The sequence below is a fragment of the Rattus norvegicus genome, chromosome 8, assembly GCF_021556685.1.
Source record: "Rattus norvegicus strain SHRSP/BbbUtx chromosome 8, alternate assembly SHRSP_T2T, whole genome shotgun sequence".
Taxonomy (NCBI): Eukaryota; Metazoa; Chordata; class Mammalia; order Rodentia; family Muridae; genus Rattus; species Rattus norvegicus.
In genome coordinates, this window is record NC_141541.1 from 71,505,614 (window position 1) to 71,521,418 (window position 15,805).

The window sequence follows — 15,805 nt, forward strand, 5'->3', positions numbered from 1 at the left end:
CTCAGAGGGATCCTGGAGACAAGCAATTAGCCTTCAGAGCACAGCAAATTGTCCAGGAGCAGCAACAGTCATTCCCTTTTACTTTCTCTACTCTAGGTAAAAGCCAACTGCACCAAGTTTCAGATCCTCCACGATGCTGTTCCTGATCTGTCCCTCATGCCCCCCCCCCCGAGCCAGTGACCCACACATACAGATACACAGTCTAGCCTGAGATCCTGTATCACCTGTGGACAGGACTTGTGTCTCTTGGGACATGGGGCCCCTGACACCATACATGCTCAGAATTTGCAGGTCAAAAAACCAAAGTCTAAAGAGGCACACTGCCAAGCCCGCGTTACCTGCCCACATTTGTCCTTTGCATTCATGTCTCTGTCTGTTAACAGCAGAAAAAAGAATCTTCTCCTGAATGCCAAGGAAGGCTGCGGGATGGACTCACACTCGTGTCGCACGCCTGATGCAGCACACCTGATGCAGCACACCTGATGCAGCACACCTGATGCAGCACACCTGATGCAGCAGCAGGAAGTGCCTGCAGATGCAGCAGCACCCCCACGTCTGCTAACAGAGGGCGGTACCTGTGCACAAGCACTGTCACCAGGGGCTGAGATTTCTCCATAAACAAAGTATTTCATCAACGTAAAATATTACAAAAGTCTTGCTATCTCAGAATTATTTTTCCCTGAAAGAGAATGTGTTAAAACATTTAGATTCAGCAAATTCTTACTTGAAATATTACCATAATATATTGATTTTTACTAGACTCAATTGACTGAAAAGTTGTTTGTATAGCAATATTGGCCAAACCAATATAGTAGAACAATTTTGTTACCCATAGTAATCAAGTGCATTTCTGAAGTATAATTATACTGTCATAAAAATAAAGCCAAGATACCCTTTTCCAGGCAATAAAACTATAGGGGCTATAAAACAGGAAAAAGAAAAGGCTAAATAAATGAGATTTTTAAAAATGAAATTTAGTGTCTTTCAAAAACACCACTGCCTCCTCTGCCTTCCCTTAAGCTACATTTAGAGGGGAAAAAGATCAATACTTCAATCTCAATAAACTATTTCAATAATAGTTAATTCGAGTGGAAACACAGTCTGAAAGTCTCTGCTCAGCGACCTGTGACACCCTGTCATGTAGGTGAGATGCCAATAATCCATCATTGCCATAATGGATATGAGCACGTGTACACAGAGGGCTGGGGCCACAGGGCAGGGGTAGAGGGAGCCTGGGCATCTCACCAGCACAGTACATATTACTGCGGGAAACAAACCCAGAACCGCGAGGGCTGGGAGAGAAGAGGGGACACATACATAATTAATTTTATTTGACAAATACTCATTGATTTTCTGAAAACATTAATATCCCTGCTTGCCAAGTGATACCATAATGCAACCCAGCCATATGTAAGTATTTAATTTTACATTAGGAAGATGTCTTGTTGCTTGTTTAAAATATGATCTTGGCTGCAAAGAAAATGCTCTTCATTTCATTGGAAATTTAAGGTCAAGATAAATCAAACAAGCACCGCGCCTCTCAGGTCAATATCAAGACCGTTTAAAAACTACTTTTAATATATGAAATACAAGTGGGGGGGCATATGAAGGAGCAGGGTCACTGCTTTCATTTGACATGTGCAGGTTGGCTGGTGAGAGAGGAAGTCAAAGCTTCTGGGGTGTTAAGCGGTTCTAAATAAATAATTTCAGTAAAAGTCAATTCGACTGGAATGAACCTCAATGCCTCAATCAACAGTGGATGCATTCAGGCAATTTTACTGTTATTCAGACACAATAGAGTGTACATACACTGTGATAGATACCTCCAACTTACACTCTCCATTCCAGGTTCTCACCCTTTCTAAGGCTGCCACCCTTCAGCACAGTTCCTCATGTTCTGGTGACCCCCAGCCATAAAATTATTTTTGTTGCTACTTCCTAACTGTAATCTTGCTACTGTCAGGAATCATAATGTAAATATCTGATATGCGGGATATCTGATATGTGAAATTATAATGACCCTGTGAAAGGATCATTTGGCCTCCAAAAGGGGCGGTGACCTGTAGGTTGAAAGCCACCACTCTAGATGACTGCAACCCACTTGTGTACACAGCCTGCTGCCGACGGACAGTGCCCTCAGCACAGAACTGCACACTTACCATCAAGGCCAGACCAGGCATGATTTTAGGAGCCCTCTGGTTTTAAAGCGTTTTGCCTACTAAACAGCTTTAATTAGGTAACTCACATATTTTCATGTATCTTATGTAAATGCCCATCAGAGATTCTGCTTTTCAATAGATAAACCTTATTATTATAATGGCTGATTAGAATCCCAGCTTCTGAGCACATTTTTATTTTAGGTGGTTTTATAGACATATCATAGGGGCCAAAGATGACTTAGAAACTCACATGATCTTTGCTACTCCCTCCAAGGACTGTTCCCAGCCCAGCGCCTAATGCTTATCACTTAAAATAAATGAAACAACAGAAACCAACCCTTTGAGGATTACTCTTCCTCTTATTATGTCTAGATAAAAACCTTAAACAATGATAAACATTCAATCCTTTAGACACCATCTGAGTGGAATATATGCTACCTATTGTATCACTGAAAATTTTACCCATATGCAGACTGGATTCTTCAATGTACCCGAGGAAGGAACTGGACATAGAAACTTCGCTACTGATTTCTAATACCTAGAGACTGGAACTCATGATCAATCTAAGACCTAGCTTAAATAATTTGCATTAGAAAACAGATAAACAAAAAAACAGAAATGATGGCCCTCTGGTGACTTGAACAATTATTAGCTAACAGGAAGCCCAGTGTGACCCCAAGACTCCAGCATCTTGCACTTCTGAAGCCTGAGCCCCAGCAGCTCCATCCAAAGCAGGCCCTGAGTGGCCGTGGAAGCAGAGGGTGTGTCCAGAGCCACTGTGCCTGCTGACCACTCAGGTTTCAATGCCATACACTGTCCAAGAAAAGGGGACAGGCTCTAGTCTGTTAGGTCAGGAGATGCTAAGTCATCAAAGTCTCAACACCCACAGGGGAGCTAATCCTTACATAAATATCCTTAGTCTGGAACCCCCTTCGAGGTGAAGGTTCTCAACCAATTATGCAACCTTGGAAGCTGGAAGACAGGGAAGGGGGCAATTAGTGAACTTGACTGAAAAGCCCCCGCTCCCCTCCTTATTTCAGCCACTCAGACCGTAACACTGCACCTGGGATGCTAGGACGCACCACAGGACACAAGACACACTGCCTGACCGTGAGAAACAGCGCTGCCTAGGGAAACGTGCAGAAGGGAAAAAAGAAAGACAAGGAGCCCCTGCCTAGAGTTCTGGCTTGGCCAATGAACAACTAAACAAGAAGAGCCCTCTCACTCCCAGTGGCACAACAGGTGCACACTACACAAACCACCCTGTGACAACCTGAAAACAAATTGTGACACATGAGAAAATGCTGGGAAGCTTTCAGAAAAGCATAGTGTGATGATATGATATAATACTTTTTTATTTGTGGGATAATTATAAAAAATAAAACATGCAGCATAGTAAAGACATCTCCAAGCTAATTGATTCCAAATATGACTCTGAGATTGTTTTTATAGATGTTTCTCCATGGCCATTCAGGGCAGACAATGAGAGTTTAAACAGTGTCCACTGGCAGTCCTATCAGTTCTAGCAGCCACCATGAAAAAGTGCAGTCGAGGGGTCGGCTTCCTGTGGATCATCTCATGTAAAGTATAGGTACTATATCATCCCCATTCTACAGATGGAAAGGCTGAGATAGGAAGCTATATACAAACTGTCGATTCACATGGCACATGCATAACTACAATACATACAGCCTGCTATATCCACGACATTTCTGAAGTACACTATGAATCAGGAAATAAAACAGTTTCTCAGAGACGGGCCTTTGGGTAAGGGAGTAATGAAAATGAACCCATATTCTTCTCCCAAACTGCCTTCTTGCTACACTTAGGCCATACTTCAAATCTCAACTTCTTTTATGATTCAAATAGTAATACCAACTAAAACCAACGCCTGCTTAGGAAAACACCGAGAGTGGCCCAGTACAGGACAGGGCACAGCATCCACACTACCACCAGGTCCAGATGTCTACGGCCAGCTTGCATACTGCCAGTTGAGCAAAGTATCTAGACTGAAAAGATGAAAATGTGCCAGCCATTGCAGCTACACAGGACACCACATCGCTTGGAATTTACAATGTTCCAGCAGGCGAAGCGAAAAGACTGAAATATTGGACTTCTGATACACGCTTAGTAGCTTGATTATACATCCACGGGAAAAAAATTAAATAGACCCATTAGGAAGTTTTGTTATCAATGAGTAGATTTTCCAACATTTTCTTCATCTAGTTTATGTAGCATAGCCCCTAATGTAATCATTTTTTTCTGAAAAAAGAAAAACCACAATTTTTATAGTAAATGCTATTAAAGTAAACTTGGTGTAAGAGAAACAACCACAGCACATTGAACGGCGTTCCTTAGAGACTTTAGTAGACTGAGCTCTTGATGACTGCAGCTCAGCTCTGTGGAGAACTGAAAGCCAGGGTTACATGGACACTGCACACTAAGGCCCAGAAATGAGGCACAATCATGGACCACAGTGGTTTTGGGTATCTTCACATTCTCCTTAAGAATAGACATGGATTAACTGCAGTGATCCACATTTATTCATATATTCAGGAAGCTAAGGCAAAAAGAGGATTGCTTGGACCAGGGAATACAGGACCATGGCAATGTGGTAAGATTCAGTTTCAAAACAAAATGCACATGTAACAGAATTGTGTAGGCAACAGGATCCATGGAGATGCTTATGAGAAATCTACTAATTAAATAAAGTAGTCCATCCTCTAGACACTGCCCCTCACCTTCCAGAAACACATGCTGTTCAAACAGTCACAGTGACTGTCTCAGTGAGAGTCATGGTGAGTGCAGATGATGGCAGCTAAGTGAACCTGACAATAGCACGTAGCTAAGAGTCTGTGGTACAGCCATGTTGAAATGTCCTTGGTCACATGTGTAGCTAAGAACAAGCACAGAAGGGTAGACAGGGTATTTAGTAGGAGCCCCGCAGACGGCAGAGGGTCTGACGGTCTTCTGAATGGGGATGCACTAACAGTCAGTACACCACACGTTATAATGCTCACCAAGCCAGGCATGGTGGTGCACGCTCTTAACCCCAGCACTCAGAAGGCTGAGGCAGGTAGGTCTCTCTGAGTTCCAGGCCATCCTGGTCTGGGTAACAAGTCCCAGGCCAGTCAGGGCTACATAGTGAGACCTTGTTTCAAAAAATTATATAAAATGTTTATGATAACACATTTTATATTTCATCATGATTAAAAATATTTTTGAAACAACAGTAGCATACCTTCATGTTGTAACCGTCCTTTGGGGAGCTGTGCAGGTTATTTACACTTCCCTGTCAGTTATTTTCATATTACAGTTATATAGAGGATTACACTTTTAACATCTGTACTGAAGGTGCAGCTTCCAGGAACCCTTGGCCCTTTGTTCAATGCCAGCCCCAAAGCAAATCTGTCTCTGCTTGTAATTATGACTTAATTTCAGACCAACAATTCAGTAATATAGAAAAAATAACCTAGAAGATGAGCATATAGTCTCTTCTTTGGCTTTAATTTTATAGTTTTATTCTCTTTCTGAGTCACACACTGTTGCATAGGGTCATCAACACAGCATGAAGCCCATGCTGACCTCAGACTTCTGACAGTCCTCCTGCCCCAGCATCCTGAGGACTGGGATAACTAAAGAGGTTTTTGTTGGCTGGCTTGCTTTGTTTTTGTTGGTGGTGAGACAGGGTTTCACTACATCTCTGGCTTTCCAGGAATTGTTATGTAGACCAGGCTGGCCTGGAACTCACAAAGACCCACGTGCCTCTGGCTCCTGAGTGTTGGGATTGACGGTATGCATGTGATGGCAAGCGGCTTAAGTTCTTAAAGGTCTATGTTTGGGGGGTGGACTCATGCCTGGCTATCCCCAAGGGCTGAGCCCGAGGGGTGACTAGGTCAGATGAACTTGCAGGACTTCTTCACTTCACGTCCAGCTCCATGCCAGTGTGGCATCAGTACACAAGCATGTGTTGGGCCCATGAGGACCCAATCAGAATACAAATTAATTCTTTTATAACCCCAATTATTTTTAATATTACAGTAGCTACGGTCAAAGCACAGCCCAATGCAGTGTGGGGCTGGTGTATGTGTGGAGGAAAGCTCTGTTACCCTGAGGGCTTTCTTACAGAGGATGGATTTGTTAATTCCTAGTGGAATATTTTTCATACACCACTGCAGACTATTAAGTGCCACATATTACATTATGTAGTTTAAACTTTGCACTGCCGTGAGAGGGACTTCCCTGTCGAGAGAGCTGTTTTTTATGCTTAGCATTTTTTAATATGAAAATGAACAGTCCTTTAGGGTAAGATTGCTGCAACCGGAATTTGGGAGCGTTTTCTAACTTAACATATTCATCAGTGTGTGTAGGGATTCTCTCGGGTGGTGGCGGGAGGAGGTAGGGGAAGCACACCAGGAAGAAGCTTTTTAATAACGTGTCAACACAGGGCACAGCAATGGCATTTATAAAGTTTGGCATCCACTGGGCATAACTGTAAACAGGCGAGGGACCAGCACAAGGTGAGAACAAGTTTCAAAAAACATAATAATCAGTGATGGTGTTGAAGAGCAAAGAGAACACATGCTAAACTCCAGGCCAGTAGAGAGGCACGCCTGCTAATGGTGGGCTAGTAACCACCACCCAGGAGAGATGCAGACTCAGAAATATTAACAAGGCAATATAAATGCATTTTCAGGCAATTCCCGAGAAAGTATAAGCTGTCTTGCAGAATTCTGGTGTCAAATGTGGAAATAAAATCTAAGCAGTGGTGCTGTGTAAACCTTTGCCATGCGGGACCTGGGTCCCCAGCACTTGGTGAAGTAAACAGGAAGTTTAGACAGGATAACTACTCACTTGTAGACTGTGCCTCCGTTGCCATGACCAAGGGTGTCTCGATACCGTATGTCTTGTTCATTCATCTCCACAGGAAAGAAAGAAAAACAAAAAGGGTGTCATGCTGCGGATGGAAATGTCAAGGAAAGCAACTCTGGGCCATAAACAACAAGCAGGCTGGGTCATTCCAAGTTCAGCGGCGAGAACGAGAGGATCAATACAACATTTGCTGTCCAATTTATAAAAGACGATACCAAGGGACAAAGTGATGGAAAGTTTAATGACAATTTGTTTGCCTGGGTCATTTCATTAAAGTTTGATAAAAGGTGTCAAAATGGAATGATATAACATAGCTCAGAAGGGTCAGGTCAGAGATACCGATAGGAGGACAGTCTCCAGCATGGCACAGAACTAACTAATGCCAAGCGGCAACACACAGGGCCAAAGCCAAGCTTTACACGAGTGCGTGCGTGCGTGTGTGCCCGCGCGCACGCACATATACACACACACACACACACACAGAGTAATCTATACATGCAATGTAAATAAGCCAGCCCCTGAAAACTCCTCTGGTGACCCTATAATTAACATTGAACAAACTAACTGAATAATGTTTATCATTTTTGTAGACTAGGAAGAGCTTTTCTTTGCAAAAGGTAAATTAGTACATAGCAAAAGCTGGGTAGAAATCATATTATGCTGACTGGAAAATGGCAAATCTCAGGCCTAGGGGAACACATGGAGCATATTAACTAGTGCCACTCCTGTAACTTAATGTATAAGACACCATGCTTTCTAATTCTACAAAACTTACACCAAGAACACCATTCTTACTGGTAATTGTGAGTGGCGAGTAACTTGTGTTAGCACCCACAAAGTAGCACTTCAAGTCTTTAAGGGACCCCCCTAAATTATCATTTATCACATGATTTTAAGATTAATCAGACTCCATTTGATATATTCAGTAATTCTTTAGGCCCTGCACAGTTGCATAAAAATTAACTGCCAACGTTATTCAGCAAGTAGATTTAATAAAGAAAGGTATTGTCTTCCATACAGCTAAGGCTCAGGGAAAGTAAGCTCTGAAAAAAAAATCAATTTCCAGGGAATTGCATTGCCTTGCATTGGGCAGAAAATGGATGGAGTTCTTAATTCAATATCACTTGGAAAATAATAGTTTGCTTTTGGACCATTATTATAGTAAAGCTTTAAATATTTGCTCTGTTCTAAACTCCCAGCAACTGAGTAAAGCAAGGGCTGCATTTATCAAGGGAAAGAGTTTTCTTCATACATTTCTGCAGTTGAAGCTCAGAGGACTGTGATAATTAAGTGTGTGGTGCGAGCAAAAGAGACAGCTTCCTTGCCAAGCCACTTTGCCAGTTCCTAAAAGAGTATCGACAGACTCCCGCGTAAGGTCAGTTCTGCACCAGATTTAATTGTTAGACCGCCTGATTGATGCAATTTACAATCAGCTAATTGCAATATTTAAGGTCAGTGGAAAAATACTGGCAGACAAATCAGAAAAATTGCCAACTGCTTTTCTATTTGAGGATAATATTGTTCTTCATGACCTTTAAACTACTAATATAATAAAATGATATTTTACCCTGTAGAAAAGATGTGGCATGAAGGAAAGAAAGCCACATTACTCTGGACTTAAATGGCACCTTTTCCAAGAGCATTAGGAACAGCAGCCCAGGAAGTGAGCTGAGATGCTACGCCAGCAGGACTGCCACTTGCTCCCCTTTGATTGATGAAGGGTTCATAAACAGCAGTGTCTACTGGCAGGTACGGACTGCTACCAAGCCAATTCCCCAAGAGCATTCCTCTAGGTAATCTAAACGTGCCTCCAACAAACTAATTTGCACCATTAACTTGCCTAACAAGATACATTCTCACTGTGCTGGAAGTGAATCTCTAGGAGAGAGAAATTTCACTTGGTCAAGTCCACAAATCCTGAATTTGCGGCACTGAGATAAAAGGGCAGTTGGGAAGCAGGCATATATAAAACAGGGTCTGGGCCCTGCAAGGGCTAACATCTGAGATCGAGTCCTCCCCACTAAGGGCAAGGTATGGATGTCTCTGACCATTTTCACCCACAATCACAACAGTACTCACAAAAGAGGAGTGGCAGTATCCCACGTGTCAGTCTCCTGAGGGAGGTGGGTGGGAAACTGAGGGGAGGCAAAGCCTGATGCTGCGTGTGTAAGTGAGTGAGTGCTAAAAATTAAGATGAAATTAAGGAATCCCCCAGATAATGAGGGAGATTATGCAAGATCGAAAACATAGGAGTGGTTCTGAATGGTAGGCTCAGAGTGTGTTCCTTTAAAAGACTACATCCATATGAAATGATCTATGCTGTTTCAAGGTATGCAGGTCTTTGCCCATCAAATGAATTGATGGTATTTCCCTTCTTTGTTTGTAATATTAAATATGAAATGGCTGGAGAGATGGTTCAGTGGTGAAGAACACTTGCTGCTCTTACAGAGGACCTGGATTCTAGTCCCAAAACCCACACTGGGAAGCTCACAGTCACCTGTTCCTCCAATTCCAGAAAAATCTGGTGCTCTCTCTTCTGGTCTCTGTGGGTACTGCATCCAAATGGTGTACATACAGACAAGCAGACAGACACACAGAGAAAGACAAACAAAACTGCCAGGTGTTTTTGGGACACTCCCTTAGTACCAGGAGGAGAGAGGCAAAGGCAGGAGGATCACTGTGAGTTTGTGGCCAGCCTAGTCTACATAGTGACTCAGAGGCTCTCCAAGGCTAAATATATGTAAGACCCTGTCTCAATAAACGAGCAGCACACATCCTTTTCTGTTTGCGTATGAGTTTCCTATGATAGCATATAAATATTTCTCATGTTTTTAAAATTACAAGCTTCATTTGCTTGTTTTAGGAGGCAGTGCCATGAAAGGGTGAGTGGATTTTTTGTTTGTCTTGCTATTTTTTTTTCTTTTGGCTGCTTCCTCCCCCCACCCCTTCCCCAACTGCCACCCTCCTGGCCTCAGTCCCCTGAGTTTGGAACTGCAGGTACATGGCTATCATATCCTGTAAAACACAAAAGTTATTGAAGCAGAGTTCATGAACTGAATTTTAAAAAAAAGTCTTGAGGATTTCTTACATGATATGTATGAACTATAAAAAATAGCTAATAGCATTTTTGCCCCTCATAATTAGATAAGCACATTAAATGAACTTTTCAAAGTGAAGCATAGGAATTGTTTATTCAGAAATGAAGGTAGGACTCCTAAGGTGATGGGAGTTAGGACCAAGTATCCTAAGAGCACAGTTCTACAGCATGTTAAGACGGTTAACTCAGGCTACTTCAGAACCTGTCAGTCAGTACTCCAGTCCAACATCAGCAAGCTGTCTCTGGGGCAGCGGGGTGGGGACACTCTGACTGCTGAGGGTCACTGTGCACAGACAGGCAAACCACCAACCGAGAGGCAATCTTCAAAGTAAGTTTCATGTATTTCTAAGAAAGGAAATTTAAGAAACAAAACAAAACATGTAGCTCAAGTAGCAGGGAGATGGCTGGTGGGCAAAGTGCCTGCTATGTAAGGGTGTGGGCATCAAATGAGCGTGGAGGCGTACACTGTGACCTCAGGGCCAAGAGCAGAGCCAGGTGATCTGCAGTAAGCTCCCCAAAATAGCAAACCCTCTGTTCAGTGAGAGACTCCATCTCCAAAAAATAAAATGGTCAGCAGTAGAGGAGGACTCTTAAGTCAGTCTTTGACCTCCATATGTGTGTATATGCCATACATGTACATGACGCACTGCTCTTCACACATATCTCACGTGGTTTTCAAACTGTACAGATGGGAGATTGGCTTTTTAACTCAATAAAGATGCTGGTTTTTAATTATAATTGGTTTTCCTTGTTTTAACTGTAAAATGCAAAGCAGCAGCAAAATAACAGATATGAGGGAAGAGGAAGAAAAAGCCCAGGAGTCACAACTGCTACATATCCACAAATAGGGAAGCAAATGATTCTGCTTAAAAGACAAGCGGGGGCAAGAGAGCAGCAGGGCCGGCAGCCAGCACCGAGGTTCCGCTGTGTCTGGGCAGGAAGAGGGCTCTGTGGTTCTGATTCACACAGCTGCATGTCTGCCTAGGTGCTGGCACTGACTGGGTTTTTAAAGACAGTTTTTACAGCAGATTCCTACCCTCCCCAGGTTAGGGAATTTTCTAAAGGCATCTGAAGTTCTAGAAGCAACAAAGGTAGGCAAGGGACTGGCCAGTAGTACTTCTCGGAGTTAACCTGGGCTTACCAGGAGCAGGAACTATAGTCACTCTACAAACCAAAAAACCAAAAGGAAGAGAAACCACTTTAGAGATATAGAAGTAAAAGTCCCAGGTCTGTGGAGTGACACCTGCTATTATAAAATCCTCTGAACTGACCCTCTGGGTTCCTTCCAGGCAGTTTCAAACCCAGGGCCAACATTCGACAGACAATGCCACACTGGACTCTTGAGTGGTGAAAACATACTCCAAAAATGTGGCAGTGAGTCTGGCTCAGAGGTCTCGATTAGACAGAGACCCTTTGATTCATTTATAAGCTGGAGAGCTGGGGTCTCCCATTGTAAAGTGTTAACAAGAAAAGCTCAGCTCCGCTCCAAAGTCTAAAGGTAAACTTTTAAGTGGCTCTTGATTTAAGATATTAATGAAATTAATGGGGACAGGGAAATGAAATTTAATTATGGACTAGCAAAGACTATGTTCTTTGTTTATTGTCTGCCTGTGTTAAAGAGAATAAGTATGTATCACTTATAAATCATTAAAATAAAGATGCTCAATTAGTCCTGTTTTATATGTAAAGGCCTGACAGAACCGAGTGCTTGCACGAGACTTTGGCTTCACAAATCGAAACCAGAATGGTTTCAGGAGGCGTCACGCTCTATGAGCAGACAATTGGGGAGATTTAGTAAATCCCACTTTATAGAGCAGAGACTAATCGGAAAACACAAGCCAGTCAAATGTTTCTTATGAACTGTTGACACTCTATCAATGCTGAATCAATTGGTGGCATTTACTCTGAGTGACAGAAAAGAAATAAATATTTATATCACATAACCTATATCAATGAACCCAGGCAGAAAGCTATTTCTAACCTGTCAATATTTGATTATCTTGAAGAATCATGTCCCTTTCTGTTAATGATTAATATGAATTCCTTATGAAATCTAAGTGGAGGCTAGTGGGAAGGCAAATCATTATTAATGCTTGAGAGCTTAAACCACTAAAATAAAACCAGTACACTCAAGTGCTCAAGTTAAATGTGACTTACAGCTTCCACAGCAAATGGTGTCAGTGTTCAACCCTGAGATTTACCGAGGCCCACGCCACCCGCGTTACTACACTGTAATGCAACCTCACCCTGTTAGCTACTCCGCAGCAGCAAGGGAGGACTGAGGACAAACAGGCGTTCTGAAAGCTTAAGGAGGTGCAATACCCTTGTCTCTCATTTTTATTTATTTACTTTACTGATTTATTTTTGAGCAAAACTAAACATAAGATAAGCTTACCCTTAAAAAGAAAAAGAAAAGACCTGCCACATTGCTTACTGTGGGGTTAGCACATTCCCAAGAGAAAGCAATAAACAATATTTAAGTGTCAAAAGCCATTGCTCTGCTAGTCTCCACTGCAGAGAACCTCATAAGTGACACTACTGTGATATCTGTGGGGCTCTATTTGTCATCAAAACACGAAGGGCATTTCAGAATGCTGATGTGGTGTGCGTGTGTGTGCGTGCGTGCGTGCGTGCGTGTGTGCGTGCGTGTGTGTGTATTTCACACAAGTGAAAATGAAGTGTTTTTCATTTAGGAGAGAAGACTGTATGACAGGCTAGTTACTCTCCACTGCCTAGGTTGAATAATGTAGTTAAAACTTCTTAATTTATGTCTATTTTGAAATATATTTTACAGCTGAAAAACACGAGTGACTTGTACATAAATTGTAATTAGTAACTAGAATGCAAACAGGCTGAACATATATCTATTCATGGCCTGGGCCCAGAATTTCAGCTTTTGTTCACACTGCTGCACACATGCCAGGCACGGGGGACACAGGGGCAGACCTTAGTCTAAGCAAACCTTTGGCTGCTTCAAGGGAACAGTTGCAGGTAAATGCTATCTGACATTTGGAGGCTAAGGATATAGCACCGGCTCAGAATGTGCAAGGAGCTGGGTTTGATCCCTAGTTAGATCCCTTGCAGAGTCTATTGCAGAATTTAGACGACCAGAATTAGACACACAATCAACACCATGCCAGATCCTCTTCCACTGTATGTGGAGCGTTCAAGGATTAGAGTTCACACACACTGACTGACAGACTGTCAGAACCAGATCAACTCAATTTTTTGTAATTATTCAAAAGATTGTGTGCCAAGCTTCCAGAAGTTATTCCCTGAGTCCTGCTTTAGGACATGCACATCTATTAAGCACAATGTTACAGGTGCTATTAAAGGACAAGCGTGAGGACCCATCTTTGCCCTCTTGACATGCAGACTACAAGTCTTTGATTCATGAAATGCCAACGAGGCTTGGAGAGGTCAGCGTGTGGAGGCACTGAATAAGCATCTGAGATAATTAAGATCTCAGCCTTCGAAACATGGACGGAAGTGAACAGCAGTTAAGAAAATCAATAAGAGTCTTTTATTTGCAGTGACACAGATGTCTCAGTCAATAGAGCCTAATAGGCAGGCTTGATCGCAATGGACAGGCGCTGCCTGCAAGGCTATCAGAGGGCTTCACTGTAACAAACATTAAAACGCATTTATGTTGCGACTGAGGAATTGCAGCCCCTGTAGGTAGCTTCATTTACCAGTGAATGTTTAAAGGAACTACACTATTTCAGAAGTGTCCATTTACTTGAATCAAAATTAGTGAAAAATCAGTGGCTCACAGGCCTCTTTGTCCTTCCCTGGCTGGGTTGGGTCACTCAGTTTCAGATGGCCCAACAACAAGGCAAACCAAGGTTCCCTGAAGCCCAGGGACACATGTGTCACAGTCTGACTGACCTGAGTTCAGTCCCATAAAAGCCAATGCTGATCTCTAGACAAAAGAGGAGCCAAGGCTGGGAAGTCAGTTTTCTCCTTTGTCCCCAGAGATAATGAAACAAACAGTCACTTCAAAACACAGGGCCCTGTCAACCACCAGCGGGATGACGACTTGTTCAGAACTGATTAACTTTTTTAAACTGAGATGGCTGTGTGGTTGTGTGCACAGTGCCTCAATCTGCTGGGAGTGAAACCCATTAGCTCAGGTTGAAAACCGTGCTGCAGATTGTGCTGCCAATCAAATTAAGCTTAGGCATTCATTTATGACAAGAAGAAATGTGGAGAGTCCTCATCATTTAATACTATGGCTACACTCTGGACAGCAACAGAGTGCTACTCTGAAGTTTAGCATGCAACAATACCTACCTGGCCGTTGGCCAGTATCTTTCTCAGTTCAGCCGAGGACTTCTTCAAGCTGCAAAGAAATGGCACTGTCATTGGCAAGGTTACCAACACCTCTCAACATTACTGCAAATCCCAGACCAAAGGGTAAGGACACGGCTCAGGAGCAGACTGTTTGCACATAACCAGGCCCCGGGGTCGATCTTCAGTACTAGGTACAATGTGGTAGCACACACCGGTAATCCCAGGAAACAAGGGGGGCAGCAAGCAGTTCAAGGTCATCCTTAGCTACATCGGGAGTAGGAGGCCAGCCTGGCTATATAAGAACTTGTCTAATAAATACCCATCATCGTCATTTTCCTCTTCCTCTTCCTCCTCCAGACTAAAACATGCCTTTTCTTTGAGGAATAGACTATGTGCTCTTTCTGAGCATAAGAAGGTTCTATTGTTGTTTTTAAGTAACTCCTAGAACGGCAAAGGTTCCATGGAGGCCAGAAGTCCATGAGTCTCCAGAGCTAGGAAGCAGACAATGGGGATGGACGGCAGCCTCCACGAAGACTTTATACAACTTTACACTTGGGATGTACAAAATACTGAAAGCCTTCTCAAGAATGTTCTCAGGCAGCCAAGATGACAGCACTTCAAACATCATACAATGGACATTATGCTCTGGTTTCTTACTACAGATAGACTTATGCACTCGACTTCCTGGGAACAGACATATAGTAGCCATTGTCTGCAGCTATGGGACCTGGGACCTGTTACCTCTCCTCTTGGAGCATCAATTCCTCTTTCTATAAATAGGCAGCAGATCTGCATTATAGGTAACCAGACAAGTGGAACATTACCAAACATACACTATAGGTATATTTTTATTAGGCAAACCAATAAACTGAGGCTGCCTTCGCTCTCCTTTGCTTTCCGAGGAGACCCAGCTTCCATTAATATTTAGTGATTATTAAAATGTTCTGTGAATGTACATGGCGATATGCTACCTAGTTAGAGTGAATCCCACAGGCCCTGACCACAGTAGTAACTTCCAGCAGTGAGGCCTGGTAGGATGTTTAAGGGGATATGCTCTCCACAAACTGTGAAATATCTACCTCCTTTGATTTTGCTTTTCTCTCCTTCCCTCACCAGGAAGTGACCAGCTTCTTCGACCACATAGTCCCAACTATGAAATGCTGCCATTTCATCAGGCAGAAATCAGTGGGACCCAACTGTGGACTGAAACTCTATACTGTGAACCAAAATAAGCCTTTCTTCTTTATTAGCTGATTTCCTCAGGCATTTAGCAGAAGATAATACATTATGTAAACATTTCTGCAGATAGCTTAGTTCTGTTTAGTAAAAATGCTTAAGACAGAGCTCTGAAGTTCTCAAGCTTTAGGTATAATAGGTTAAGCTT

General features: G+C 42.7%; 1 protein-coding gene across 12 annotated transcripts in view; it reads right to left on the reverse strand.

Moving 5' to 3' along the window:
* Map2k5 (mitogen activated protein kinase kinase 5) overlaps positions 1-15,805 on the reverse strand; it is a 226,783-nt gene that overhangs the window by 165,758 nt on the left and 45,220 nt on the right. For 8 of the 12 annotated variants that reach the window (XM_087560729.1, XM_087560730.1, XM_087560728.1 and 5 more), the window contains 2 exons: positions 14,422-14,470; positions 7,014-7,078 (listed from right to left, as the gene is read on the reverse strand). In XM_087560729.1, coding sequence (XP_087416855.1) covers positions 7,014-7,078; positions 14,422-14,470 — 114 coding nt within the window. The remainder of the gene's footprint in view (positions 1-7,013; positions 7,079-14,421; positions 14,471-15,805) is intronic. The other 4 variants (XM_087560734.1, XM_087560732.1, XM_087560733.1 and 1 more) reach the window with 1 other exon arrangement.